The sequence below is a fragment of the Lepidochelys kempii genome, chromosome 1 (genome assembly GCF_965140285.1).
Source record: "Lepidochelys kempii isolate rLepKem1 chromosome 1, rLepKem1.hap1, whole genome shotgun sequence".
NCBI lineage: Eukaryota > Metazoa > Chordata > Testudines > Cheloniidae > Lepidochelys > Lepidochelys kempii.
The window spans coordinates 255726643-255740813 of NC_136380.1; the positions used below are offsets into that span (position 1 = coordinate 255726643).

The 14171-nt window shown below is 43.3% G+C and overlaps 1 protein-coding gene across 5 annotated transcripts in view; it reads right to left on the bottom strand.

The window, feature by feature from the left end:
• Positions 1–14171, bottom strand: part of LARGE1 (LARGE xylosyl- and glucuronyltransferase 1) — a 367385-nt gene that overhangs the window by 17875 nt on the left and 335339 nt on the right. Inside the window, exons 13-14 of one of the 5 annotated variants that reach the window (XM_073324721.1) lie at positions 6007–6153; positions 712–743 (exon numbers count right to left, since the gene is read on the bottom strand). The exons of 1 other annotated variant lie outside the window; for it this stretch is intronic. In XM_073324721.1, the coding sequence (XP_073180822.1) occupies positions 712–743; positions 6007–6153 (179 nt within the window). Of the gene's footprint in view, positions 1–711; positions 744–1522; positions 1617–6006; positions 6154–14171 lie in introns of all 5 variants that reach the window. 3 more of the 5 variants (XM_073324713.2, XM_073324704.2, XM_073324688.2) reach the window with 3 other exon arrangements.

Genomic DNA, 14171 nt, shown 5'->3' on the forward strand with positions numbered 1-14171 from the left:
CCCCTGGAACCTAACCCCCCCGCTATTTACATTAATTCTTTTGGGGAAATTGGATTCACTTAACATCGTTTTGCTTAAAGTCACATTTTTCAGGAACATAACTACAACGTTAAGTGAGGAGTTACTGTACTTCCATGTGCTTGGTGCTTATACATACCAGGCTGATGAAGTTAACTGACAAAAAGACAATTATCAAAAGGGCTATCCATGACTGATACTGAGAAACAATAATTATGGAAAACACAAGGGATGCATCTACACTACAAAATTTGATATCCATTTCCCAGCAATGGTGCGGTGCCATCAATGCTGGAAAATAGGTATGTAATTGTGTAGTTCATTTAAAGCTCTTGAAAGTTGGCTATTACAGTTCCACGATGATGAGAATTATATATTTTATATTTACATTTTATGTTGTGCAAGAGACACCTGGAGCTCTGGACAAGTGCCTCTTTTTTATTATTACTGTAAGAACCCAAATAAATAATTCCACTAATACGTAAAAGCCTAGATAAATGCTCTCCATGATACTACAGATATCATTTTATCCAACATGATTCTATGTAAGACCATCAATTCAATTTATAAGAAAGGATCCTTTAATATTTTGTTAATCTTATTTATGTCACGGCAGGTCTCTTCCAAGCACAGCTTGAATTCACCCCACTAACACAAGGAGCAATGATTCTCTTGCCCTTTTACTCTTCTTACACTTTTCCAGAAATCGCTGAGACAGGCTCTTGCTGCAGAATCATGGATTAAATCAAGAAAAAAACATAAGGCAGGTGATCTGTATTGTAGTATTTTGAGATTTGTAACAGAGAAGCAAAACAAACATGCAGTTGGGCAATATAAGGCCCAATATAAGGCCCCTTGACTTCAAGGGGACAGACAACTTGTGCGTAAAGTGAAACATGTGTGTAACTATTTGCAGGTTTAGGGCCTAGATCCTAATATTTTGATCTCAGAGGTCTGGATAACATTACAAACTATGAAGAACCAGGAACACAGAGGTAAAAATTACAGCCTCAGAGTTTACATTTTGGGTGTATCTTATTGTTTATAGTACCTAGAGAAACCGAAAGAAGCTAAAGTTCACTTTCTCTCTTCATCCTGGAATAGATCAGTGCAGGAGGGAAATGGCTATCAGGAAATTATTTACTATACAGTAACTGATGTTCTTTTAAGATGTGAAGGTTTCACTTTTATATGTTGTTGTTGTTATTATTATTATCATCATCATAGTTAAACAGGTTGCATCACTTCAATGAGACTGGCTAACTAGTAGCACAGAGCCATTCAACTCTAAGTCACTGGTTTGACTTTCCAGGCTGCGAGAGATCAAAACCTTTACCATCTATTGAGAGAGACGAGGTAAGTAAGGGAAAATCTTCTTTTGGACTATTTTCTGTTGATGGAAGATACAAGATTTCAAGCTTCACAGAGCTCTTCAGGTCTGGGCAAAAGCTTGCACATTCCCATCAACAGAAGTTGGTCCAATAAAAGATATTTCCTCACCTACCTTATCTCGCTCATATTCTGGCACCGACACAATTTTACCATCTGTTGGCCATTTGATGTCTTCAGGAAATGAGTTGGTAGTCTCAATCCAGGCCCTAGTGAAATAAACCACAATCATAACAGGCGTTTTAAATCTGATGTAGGATTGTGGGGAATGCAGCATTTTCCCTCATCCTTCCTCTAGCATTTTGAAAGTAGTAAGTAAGTAAATAAATAAATAAATAAATACATGCTTACTATTTAACAGTTGTAGTGATCTGAATTTTCAAAGCACCCTACAAATGACAGCTAATTAATTAATTCCTGCAGAGAATCTGGCTAGTGGTGCAGCTCCTGTCCATAATGCTTCCCCAGTGGCAACAGCAAAAGCAGAACATGAACCTGACCAGAGTTGTATCACTTTCCCTCTACAGCTATCCAGGGCCCCACTCACATAGTAATAGAGGCAGGAGCAGCAGCACAGGTATCCCCTAGGAGGCAGGGAGAGAGAAAGAGAGAGAAGAGAAAACCAAAAAGGGAAGAGCAAAACAGGATAAAGAAGAGCACTAGAGAAAAAAATCAGGGAGGGAGTGGAGGAGACAAAAGCAAACTAGAAGGGAAGGTAGTGGGGGAAAAGGAGGGGAGAAGGTGAGTGAAAGGAAAGTGGAAACGCTGATTAAAGGAGGGAGGAGCTACATGCTCCCTGTCCAATCAATGTATTTCCTTGGGAGGGTCCAAACCGATGGATCAGAGGGTAGTTCATTCTCTAAGTCTATTCAGTTCTTGGTATCTCTGACTCAACAGCTGACTATAAGATGCCAATCAATGCAGCAGTGAGGGTGGTTCTGTGATGAGGCCACCTGTGCACAAGAAAATAAACTGAGACCAACAAATCGTGCACAGAAAATTCAGCTTCTTTAAAAGCACCTGAAATTCCATTGTTAGTGTCAGTGTTTTTCTCAATGTAACAGGGTCTCTAAATAGATCAAGGATTTTGCATTTGCTTCTTCAGCATGACTTAGCTCAATATGATGGGATCACATGGAGAAACCACACACATTGGCAGCTAAGAGAGTATAACAAGATAATAATCATATTATTGTGCTTCTGAATGAGGGGGGGAAATCTAGTTATTAAGTGGATGAACTCTGGGATCAGATATCATATTCGCTGGGAACACAATGCAATAACTGTGCAGTTGCTATATCAAGTGGATATTGTATCTTGTAGCAGATATGTCTGGTAAGGGAAGAGAAAGAGGGAGGTGGATGTGGGATGCTGAAATAAGGTCACTATAGACTGATTATGAAAGAACAATTGGGTTTGTAGCCATCTTTCTGATAGTTCAGGAATATATACATGCCAAAACTGGGTATTGGCTACAGGCTGACTATCTTGTGAAATTTTAGCTCTGCTGAAGTTATTTAGATACTGTTAAAAAGATCTCCACCCAAAAGACTCTACCGTAAAATGGTAATTTTTACCAGACATTTGTCACAGAGACATAGTAGTGAAATTCATCAGTCTTATTGTCTCTTGTATCAGTAATATTGTCTCTTCGGCATGCAAACCAACATCCCCAGTTTTCTCATTCAGATCTTCATCCTCCAAGTACTTCAACATATGCCTAACTTTAAGCACATGAGCAGTCCCATTGGCTTCAATGGGAATACTGATGTGGTTATGGGCTGAGGCCTCAACCAGTTTATCAGTTATTGCTGGTTACACTGTCTCAATATGGTGCTTTCTTTTACCTTCTGTACCTTCATTATCCTTGTCAGAGTCCACCAGAAGCACAGTCCCTTGTCCTTGGGACATTACCCAGTACTAAGTAGATACATCTTGCCAAGGCACAGTAAAAACTAATTCCATGAAACAAAGCCAGAATGATTTCACAAGGTATTCCCCTGGTGCAAAGGTTTTTCACACAGCACCTCTTGGCAACCGTGAAAGCTTAAATGACTTTTTGTGTTTATGTGGATGTGTGTGTTTGTGTGTGTGTGTGTGTGTGGGGGGGGTGTAGTTGTGGGAAGGATGTAATTGAGAGCCGCTTTGTATTTTTCAGCAGCCCAGAGGCAGAAAAGGTCACCATTTGGAAAAGAGGTGACAAAAGCAATTTCACTGAGGAAAAGATTGTAATCTAGCATGTGGTGTGAGGATCTGGGATGCTGCAGGCATGATCAGCAATCACTGTCACAGCAGTCCTCCTCCCAGCTCACTCCCGCTAGCTTGGCTTCAACTTGCAGCGTTATTAAAAGCACCTTGAAAATGTAGGTGGAAATGCTCAGCCCCGGTCCCAGCGGTTGTTGCCTGCTGATAGATTTGACCAATATGATGAGACAGAGATGATTAGGAGAGTGTTTATAAAATATGTCCCAAGTAAGTACATAAATGTACTGCAGGCCTGACATCTTTTCCCTGTTCTTATTCAGTCCTTACTCGGGTCAAATCCCCAATGAAGTTACAGGGAGTTTAGAAAGGACTTCAGGATTTGGCTGTGTGCATGCATGTAACATACGTATATACTATATAGCCTGAAGATGAGGTCCATAGTGGAAAATCACTACGGTGCAGGCTGAAAATGTGATTGTCAATGGAATATAAGATCTGAAGTAAAATCTTGAGGGTATTATTTCTCACTAGAGGTTATTTTTTCACCTAAGAGGGAAAGTTATTTTCTATAAACAAACCTCAAGTTAATCTATAAATTGCTATACAGTTAAGGAGCAATGGAAGGAGAGAGGAGAGCAAACTTTCCTCACCCCCTTGAGATTTTTTTCCCAGGGGCTGATATAACACCTCTATTCTTTCTCCTACCTTTCAGTTGCCTTGAGTTTCCTGTTTCCAAGTGAATCACAGACAGTGGTACCATCAAAACAGTGTACTTCAGGGTCATATGAACCACCTGCTGTGGTGTCTGTAGAAGCAGCTGGCAAAGAAGTTGCTAGTGCACCTCAGAAGATGCTGCAGCTTAGCAACATGAAAGAAACCCACTGCAAGTGGAGAGGTATGGAATACAGGTAATGGGGGAAAAGCGGCATCTGCCACAAGAACAATTTGTGAGACGAGGAAAGACAAGGGGAAAGGAGAGGAAGATTTCCACTGAATAATAATAATAATAATACCACCTAGCTCTTATATAATGGTTTTCATCTATAGCTCTCACAGCGTTTTAACACAGGAGAGGTAAGCATTATTATCCCCATTTTACAGATGTGAAACTGAGGCACTGGGAGGTGAAGTGGTTTGCCAAAGGTCATCCAGCAGGTCAGAGCTGGAAATAGAACCAAGGTCTCCTGAGGCCCAGTCTGGTGCTGCACCCAGCAGGCTACACTGCACACTTTCTAGCTTTGTGGCACTTTCAAATTATCCACTCATCAAGCCTAGGTAAGTATTATTATTCTCAATTTACAGATGAGGGGACTGAAGCAGAGAAGGGAAGTCCAAGGCAGGGGTGAAAGTAACACAGAAGACTTACTGGTAAGGGGGCCCTGAAAGGGGCGGGACCTCAGGTGGAAGGGGTGGGGCGTCAGCCTCCCCCAGCCAGCCCATCCACACTGCCTGGCCCACGCTGCCCAGGGCTCTGGCGGCAATCTAAAAGGGCCTGGGGCTCCGGCTGCTGCTGTGGTAGCAGCAGCCGGGAGCCCCGGCCCTTTTAAATTGCTGGGCCCCAGGGCAGCTGCCCCTTTTACGCCCTCCGTCGGTGGCCCTGCCGGTAGGACCTACTGGCCGGGCTGCCAATGGGAGGTGAGGCAAAAGGGGAAGCGATGTTAAAGTGCTGCCATGGCAGTGGTATGACATCAGCTGCGTACGGGCTGGTACCTGCGGCCACTTCTTACCGGTACGCCATGCTGGCCTACTTTCACCCCTGATCCAAGACCACCGAAGGAGTCTGTTTCACAGATGAGTTTAAACCTCAGGTGTTCCTGCCTCCCAGTCTTGTATTCAGACCGACAAAACCACAATGTTTTTCCTTTGCATTGAGAAACATCATTTACTTGTCTAGCTGCTCACTAGCTTATAAAAGACCCATGACCATTCAGCCTTTTAAAAAATTGATCAATCAGTCAATATTGGGGCCAGCTGGTGAACAGTAGAAAACTATTTCTTGGTCACATGAATGGTAGTTACCTGGACTGTGCTTAGCCAACAAAGGGTATATTACACACTCGCTGGTTTAATGCTCTTGCGTGATTTTGTAATGCAATAAAAATGTCAAAAATAAAATGAGGCCAATTTAACAATAGGAGGTTAGACTACAGGGAAGGGCAAAACCCTCAGGGAAATATTAGTAGATAACATGCAGGGTTTAAAGATGAAATACATGCACCAATCAAGCTGTTGGGGCACTAGATCACTGCCTTTTAATAAAGTGGGGGAAAACCTCAATACATTTCTTAATTGAACTACTGACTGGCCAGGGGAGAGGCAAGCCACATGTCCACAGATGAGCAAGAAGCCAAGGTTGATCACTGCTGGAGGTTCAGTGAAAGCGCCTTCTGTTACCTGAATGTGAAGAGGGTTCCCATGTCCAACATAGATAACAGCTCTGCTTTTGACTTGGGGAAGGAGAGGCGGTACCGAAGGGTCTCAAAAGCTGGTACGATCAGAGCTTTCTTGGTATTGGCCAAGTCTAGCTGGATGACAGACTTCCTGGCAGAGAAGAGCAATGAATACAAAGGGGAGAATTTTAACCTGGGCAAATCACAGGGCTTTTCATAGTAAAGAACAAAGAGATCAAGTGGTGCATTCTACCATGGCACAGCTTTTTCTTGGTGCGGAGTAGTTTTCCTCATCTCATTTAACACGTTGGTCTAGGAAAAAACTAAGCAATACATTGCTACGAAAGTTTGTAAACTCAAGGTGCATTTGGCTGACTGCCCAGTGATATAGGTCTATCTGAATAATAAATTTGAGTAGGTTCAGTTGCTTTTCCCTATAAGAGACATTCAGCTGAGTAAAGGCCAAATTCCTTGAACGGTCCTGTTTGTTATTACAGATTATGGAAATAACCAGCCAAGGAATGGCAGTTTTAAGCTGACACAATTTGGCCAGGACAGTTTGGGACTCTGTATGAGGAGACTGGTTACACTTCAACGTAATTAGTCTCTATGTTCCAAACTCTCTTTCACATTTACACTGGTAAAACCCAGGAATTTAGGAAGAAGTGGCAATTAATTCAGTCAGCATTTAGATTTTCTGACAATGAAAGCTAGGGAGAGCCCATCAGTAAAAGACATCCATTTCTTTAAGGCAGGGGTTTTCAACCTTTTTCTTTCTAAGCCTCCCTTCCCCCCGACCCGCAACATGGTATAAAAACTCCATGGCCCAGCTGTGCCACAACTGTGTTTTTCTACGTATAAAAACCAGGGCCGGCGTTAGGAGGTTGCAAGCAGGGCAATTGCCTAGGGCCCCATGCCACCGTGGACCCTGTGAAGCTAAGTTGCTCAGGCTTCAACTTCAGCCCTGGTGGCAGGGCTTAGGGCCTCAGGCTTCACCGGTGGGGCTTCGGCTTTCTGCCCTGGGCCCCAGCAAGTCTAATACCAGCCCTGCTTGGCGGACCCTCTGAAACCTGCTTGTGGTCCCCCAAGGAGCCCTGGACTCCTGGTTGAGAACCACTGCTTACATGAAAGATCAACTGTTCCTGTCAGACACTGTCTATGCCTTAGAGAAACACACTATAGTAGAGTCTCGATGGGAGTTTAGCTTCTGGTTTTAAAAGATTTAAGTTTCGAAAGTGCTTTGTTATGGTAATTTTCCTGTCTCCTGGTCTAAATTTTGTTCCCAACTTTAAAGGGAGAGTCACTGCTCAAACCCTGGGTACTTTTGTACCATTGCCCTCTACTGGCCCATTGAGCTGTTACTTTGTCATTGTTTTTAACACTTGTTTAGAGCTCGCACACCACGCAGACTGGGAGCTGGTGCCAATCTAAACGTATTTCACAACACACACACGCGTCCTCAAATATACCATGCGCCAAAACTGTTAGTCTCTGCTCAAGGGGAGGCCCATGTGTGGAGTAACAAGCTCAGAACTGAGGTGTGCTGTCAGATGCCGCAAATTAAGACTGAGGTCAATTAGCAGAACTGTGTGTATTATGATGATTATTTGTACTGTGGTAGCATTTAGTTCCCCTGCCCCATTGTGCTAGGCACACTGTACAAGTGCAGTACAAAGAGGCAATTCCTGAGCAGAAGAGCTGTGTGTATGTTGCATCCCTTTATCCCACCTTTTGTCTGTTTGCCTATTTTGACTGGGAGCTATTCAGGGAAGAACTGTACAGCACTTAGCACAATGGGGCCTTCATCCTGGGGACTTCAGACTCTGCTGATATACAAATAATTTTAACTGCACTATTAATTAATAATAGCAATAACAGAGCAATCTGGCATAACACCTGCCTGCACTGCACGCAGCTCTAACCAGAGCTATTGGGCCTTCACTTTCCTAAGTAACTAAAAAAAAAAAGAAAAGAAGTCACTGCTACCGCAAATTGAATCTTACTATACTTGTCAGTAGAAATAACTCTGCCTCAATTTCCCTTTCATTATCTTTGCATTTCATATGAAACATCTGCCTCTCTCCCCATGTCAAACTCAGTTCCCCTTAACAGGATTTACTGTACTAACTTTTATGGTACTGCAATGAGCAACCAAGGTCCATGTTGATAAGCGACAAACTATCTGCAGCCTTACGAGATGAAGGATTTGGGAACGCTGTCATAACATCAAAAGGGAACCAACAAGCCACTTTTCTTAGGTCCAGAATAGCAAGAATTCATTCCCACTGCATCGAAGGAGGAGGAGGAAAGGGTTGTTTAATAAAATTTGCATTTTAGGGAATTCATATTAACTTTGCGTCCTAGGATTCCCTATAGGTCTATTCTATAAAATGAGGCTGTTCTCAATCAGCTTTCTGAAAATTTGCATTGTTTAAAGAGCCACTGCCACATTCCAACAAACTTTACAGAACTGAAGGATTTTATCAGCCTCCCATTAAAACTTTCCTGTACTTTTTCCTCTGTTTCGTTTCCCACCACTGCTAATGATCTGCATGTAGATGACTCCTTTAAACAGAGCTTCCTCAGCCTGTCAGAATCAGTGAGTGATGCCAAAATCCAGTGTTTATGACACGCCTAATGATTCTTCCCCCTGCTTTAACTTGCAGTTTCTTCTAGTCCCTCTCAGTATGGAAATCACACTAATTTAGTCTCACTGACACCATTTTAGGACTCCATGGGCTTGGTTCATCCCCTTGGTTCAGAGATGTGCAAACCTGAGCCAGCAGCCCAGGCTGCTACATCGCAGAGAGTTTCACCCCTGGGGAAGGGCAGGCAGTGTTTGCACTGATGTCCTTCCTTAGGTGTTTTGCCAGGAAATGGCAGCTTTAAATTATGGCTGTTGATATTATTTTTTATTTGTAGGGCAGTAGCATCCAGAAGCCCCAGTCAGGGATTGAGGCCTCATTGTACTAGGCACTGTGCAAACACCAAAGAGCTTATGATCCAATTTCAGATATAATAAGTGGGTGTAACAAACAAAGAAGTATGAGGGAAAGAAGAGAGAGGACAAGGGTGACAGCAGCAGCACCATGTGGTGATGTAGAGGACATTGTCTGCATAACTAGATAGTTGCAGTGCACTCATTTCTTAAGTTATTAGATAGAAACAAAATAATATTTATATTGGTAATCCTTACAGCCATTGGCAGTGGGTCATTAACTGTAGGTATCGTTGCAGAGGAGGGACTTGAGAATGGGCTGGAAGGAGGCGAAGACAGTAGTTTTATGGACTAGTAGGGGAAAACATTCCATGCATAGGGGTGGCATGGAGGAAAGCAAAAAGGAACACACAAATAGGTGAAGGAGGCTGGAATCACTGACATGATGGACACGGTGGAGTCAATGCAGAAAGATGGAAGAGTGGTTAAATGGAGAGGGGAAAAGTTCTGAAGGGCCATAAAGATAAGGATAAGAAACTTGAATTGAATGCAGCAGCAGAACCACCACCAGCGGAGATGCTCCAAGAGGGAGGCAACATGGTCAGCATGATCCCAGCAGCAGAGCAGTGATACCATGGAATGAATGTTAGGGGGAGCTGAGGTGGCAATTAGGAAACCCAGACAGGAGGGGACTGCATTTTAGTCAAGACAGGAGTTGATGCTGGCCCGAGCAAGAGTTTTAGCATTGTGGATTTTAGAAATGTCCTGGTGGAGGCAATGCCATGATCTGGATATGGCCCTGATTTGTGGGGCTAGAGAGAGGGGGAGTAAGAGTCACAGATGATATCCAGGTTATAGGCCTGATTAATGGGGAGGATGATGGCACTGTCAGCTGTGACAAGGAGAGGGGGAAATGTGAGTTCCATTTTGGACATGTTGAATGTAAGCGGATGGTAACACAGCCACAAGCAAAAGCCAGGGAGATAGGCCAAGGTATGGGACTGGATAGAGGGAGACAGGTCAACAGTAGAGAAGTAAATTTGTGAGTCATTTGCATAGAATAGGAATTGAAGTAATGTGAGTGGATGAGGTTCCTGGAGAGAGTTGGGCAGATGTTCCACCCTGGGATGCAGAAGGGGCACTACAGAGGGATACTTGCTGCTCCCTAATCCTGAGCTGCCTGGTCCCATTTCACTTTAGAGCTGTAGGGGAGGAGCTCAAATGTGCATAAAGTCTATAGAGGGCTTTATGCCATGGAGGATCGGGGGGAACAGACTTCCACTCTACCCTGCCTTCTCCCCAACTCACCAGAATGCCCCTTCCCCATATGAGGGGCCCGAGAGGACAGCTGGTGCAGAAAGCTGTGGAGCAGCCTCTGCTGTCTAACTTTGGCTGCCTTAAGTCCAATGAGAACTGGAGACCCTAGCCTGGCATATAGCATGAGAAGACTAGGGAACCAAGGATGGAGCCCTGTGGAACGTCCGCCAGAAGTGGGAGAGGAGAGGAAGAGGGCCTGTTAGGATATAGATATTCAGGCCAGTCTGTAAAGGCCTATACTCTAAGAATTTAGGTGTATTCTTATCACTTGGCTAGTTATAGAGGTATAAAAGAAAGAATCAAAATCACTGTCTGCCGGTGTAAGAGCCTTCTCTTACTGTGACAGTCTGAGGCCCTGTTCTTAGGCTAGGGCCTTTGGCTAAGCAGCAGAGGCAGCCGTAAGCTGGGAAGCGACTGGTCACATCCTCACATTCCAAACTAGTCAATATGGGGCTGTTAGGAAGGTGATCCGATCTATCACCTCCAGAGAAAGGGAAGAGCCTAGAAGATGTAAAAGGAAATTTAGGTTGATAGTTTTCTGTCTGGCAAGAACTCACTTATCAATAGCTGGGATGTGAAATTCACATTTCTGTGTTTGTTCTATCACTGTAGTCCCCATTTCCCTATTGTTTGTCTGCATAATCTCTGTCTGGTTCTGTGATTGTTCCTGTCTGCTGTATAATTAATTTTGCTGGGCGTAAACTAATTAAGGTGGTGGGATATAACTGGTTAAATAATCATGTTACAATATGTTAGGATTGGTTAGTTAAATTTCAGTAAAATGATTGGTTAAGGTATACTTAAGCAGAACTCAAGTTTTACTATGTAGTCTGCAGTCAATCAGGAAGTGTGGGTGGGGTGGGGGAAATGGGAACAGGGAATGGGGGTAGGAAATTGGAATCATGTTTAGCTAAGAGCAGGAATGGGAACAGGGCCACAGCTAAGGCTCTGTGGTGTCAGAGCTGGGAAGGGGGATACTAAGGAAGGAAACTGGAATCATGCTTGCTGGAAGTTCACCCCAATAAACATCGAATTGTTTGCACCTTTGGACTTCAGGTATTGTTGCTCTCTGTTCATGCGAGAAGGACCAGGGAAGTAAGTGGGTGAAGGAATAAGCCCCTTAACAGGGTCCACGGATTGAAACAATGAAGGAACAACCAAAGAGGATGGAGGGAAATCAGGAGCGATGTTCATGAACAGCCAGGGAGGACGTCGTTTCAAGGAGGAAGGTGTGGTCAGCTGTGCCAAAAGCAGTCAAGAAGTCAAGGAGGATGAGGATGGAGTAGAAGCCCTGTGATTTATTCATGAAGAAATTCTTAGTAACTTTGGTAACAGCAGTTTCAGTGGAGTGGAGGGTGGAAGCCAGACTGAAGGGATCTAGGATGGAGGTGGAGGACAGGAAACGGAGACTGCGGTTCTGGACAGCATTTTCAATTATTTCAGCAGTGATGAGGTGGTATTTAAAATGGCAGGGAGCATCAAGGTTGGGTGGGGGCCATAGCATGTTTGTATTATGAGGTGGAGGTTCCTGAGGAAAGGGAGCTGCTGACCAAAAATCTGAGGGAGAGTCGGGGCTAGGGAAATAAGGAGGTGGGAAAGGATGTAGTTGCTGGGGACGCAGGGGATTTGGGATACATGCAGAGCTCACAAAGTGCTTCTGTTCATCTCAAATCAACCAGACAGCGACAGTTGGTGCAGCACCAGAATTCTTCCCTGGATATCATAACCATTCCCTCTTTCATTTCCCCAGCCTTGCTGGTTTGTGAGCAAAGGACCTATCTTAACTCCCAAACATGGAGAATATATCCCAACTCAGGGCAGCATGCTGAGCTACCACTAGTTCTTTAGCTGGCTTTTCCTTGCACTTGATATGCTCAGTTTAACTGATCAAAATATTTTTTCAATGTTAATTTTTCTAGCAGCACCATTCCATTACAATCTACCTATTTCATAGTCTGAAGTATATTCGATTTTCTTCCACCTTTTCGGTGGGCGTTGTGGTATTTGAATTAGAAAGATTTCAACCATAATTGTCACTGGATGTGTGTAATGGAATGCCAATAATAAATCTGGATATTTTGCAACTAACACTGGGGAAACTATTTAATTTGTGTACCGTTCTTGAGAAGGTATTTTCAGTTTTAATACCTCAGCATCTATTTTCTAATACCTATAATTTTCCGAAACACCTAAAACAAGGATATGTGAATTTGTGAAGACTTTCTCTTTTTTAGCATTGTCTAGAAAACCATTTCCCAGGCATCCTTGTGTGCAACCCCTATTGCACACATCCTTGTGTGCAATAGAAGGAAAGCTGTAGATGTGATATATCTTCATTTTAGTAAGGCTTTTGACACAGTCCCACATGACATTCACATAAGCACACTTGGGAAATATGGTATGGATGCGTGCATAACTGGTTGAAAGACGGTACTCAAAGAGTAATTATCAATGATTCACTATCGAACTAAGTGGATTTATCTAGTGGAGTCCCAATGGGGTCTGTCCTCGGTCTGGTACTATTCAATATTTTCATTAATGACTTGGATAATGAGTTCCACAGAAAAACCCAGAAGGAAATTAATAATTCTGTTTTCAGAGCATAGTTTGAATAGTGTGCAGTTATGGATGACACCAAGCTGGAAGGGGTTCCAAGTGCTTTGGAGGAGAGGATTAGAATCCAAAATGACCACGTCAAACTGGAGAATTGGTCTGAAATCAACAAGGTGCAATTCAATAAAGACAAGTTCAAAGTACTGCACTTTGGAAGGAAAAATCAAATGCACAAATACAAAATTGGGATTAATTGGCAGGGCAGTAGTACTGCAGAAAATGATCTGGGTGTCACAGTAGATCACAAATTGAATATGAGTCAACAATGTGATGCAGTTGTGGAAAAGGCTAATATAATTCTAGGGTGTATTAACAGGTTGTTGCATGTAAGACACAGAGGGTGATTGTCCAATTGACACTGGTGAGACCTCAGCTGGAGTAGTATGTCCAGTTCTGGGCACCACAATTTAAGAGATATGTGGACAAACTGGAGAGAGTCCAGAGGAAAAACAAAAATATAAACAGTTTAGAAAACATGATCTATGAGGAAATGTTTAAAAAAAAAAAAGGGCATGTTTAGTCCTGAGAAAAGCAGACTGAGTCGGAATCAGATAACAGTCTTCAATACGTGAAGGGCTGTTACAAACAGGATGGTGATCAATTGTTCTCCATGTCCTCTGACTGCTGAATCTGCAGCAAGGAAGATTTAGGTTAGATAATAGGGAAAACTTTCTATCTATAAGGATAGTTAAGCTCTGGAACAGGCTTCCAAGGGAGGTTGTGAAATCCCCATAGAATCATAGAATATCAGGGTTGGAAGGGACCTCAGGAGGTCATCAAGTCCAATCCCCTGCTCAAAGCAGGACCAATCCCCAACTAAATCATCCCAGCCAGGGCTTTGTCAAGCCTGACCTTAAAAATATCTAAGGAAGGAGATTCCACCACCTCCCTAGGTACACATTCCAGTGTTTCACCACCCTCCTAGTGAAAACGGTTTTCCTAATATCCAACCTAAACTTCCCCCACTGCAACTTGAGACCATTACTCCTTGTCCTGTCATCAGTTACCACTGAGAACAGTCTAGATCCATCCTCTTTGGAACCCCCTTTCAGGTAGTTGAAAGCAGCTACCAAATCCCCCCTCATTCTTCTCTTCCGCAGACTAAACAATCCCAGTTCCCTCAGCCTCTCCTCATAAGTCATGTGTTCCAGTCCCCTAATAATTTTTGTTGCCCTCCACTGGACTCTTTTCAATTTTTCCACATCCTTCTTGTAGTGTGGGGCCCAAAACTGGACACAGTACTCCAGATGAGGCCTCACCAATGTCGAATAGAGGGGAACGATCACGTCCCTCGATCTGCT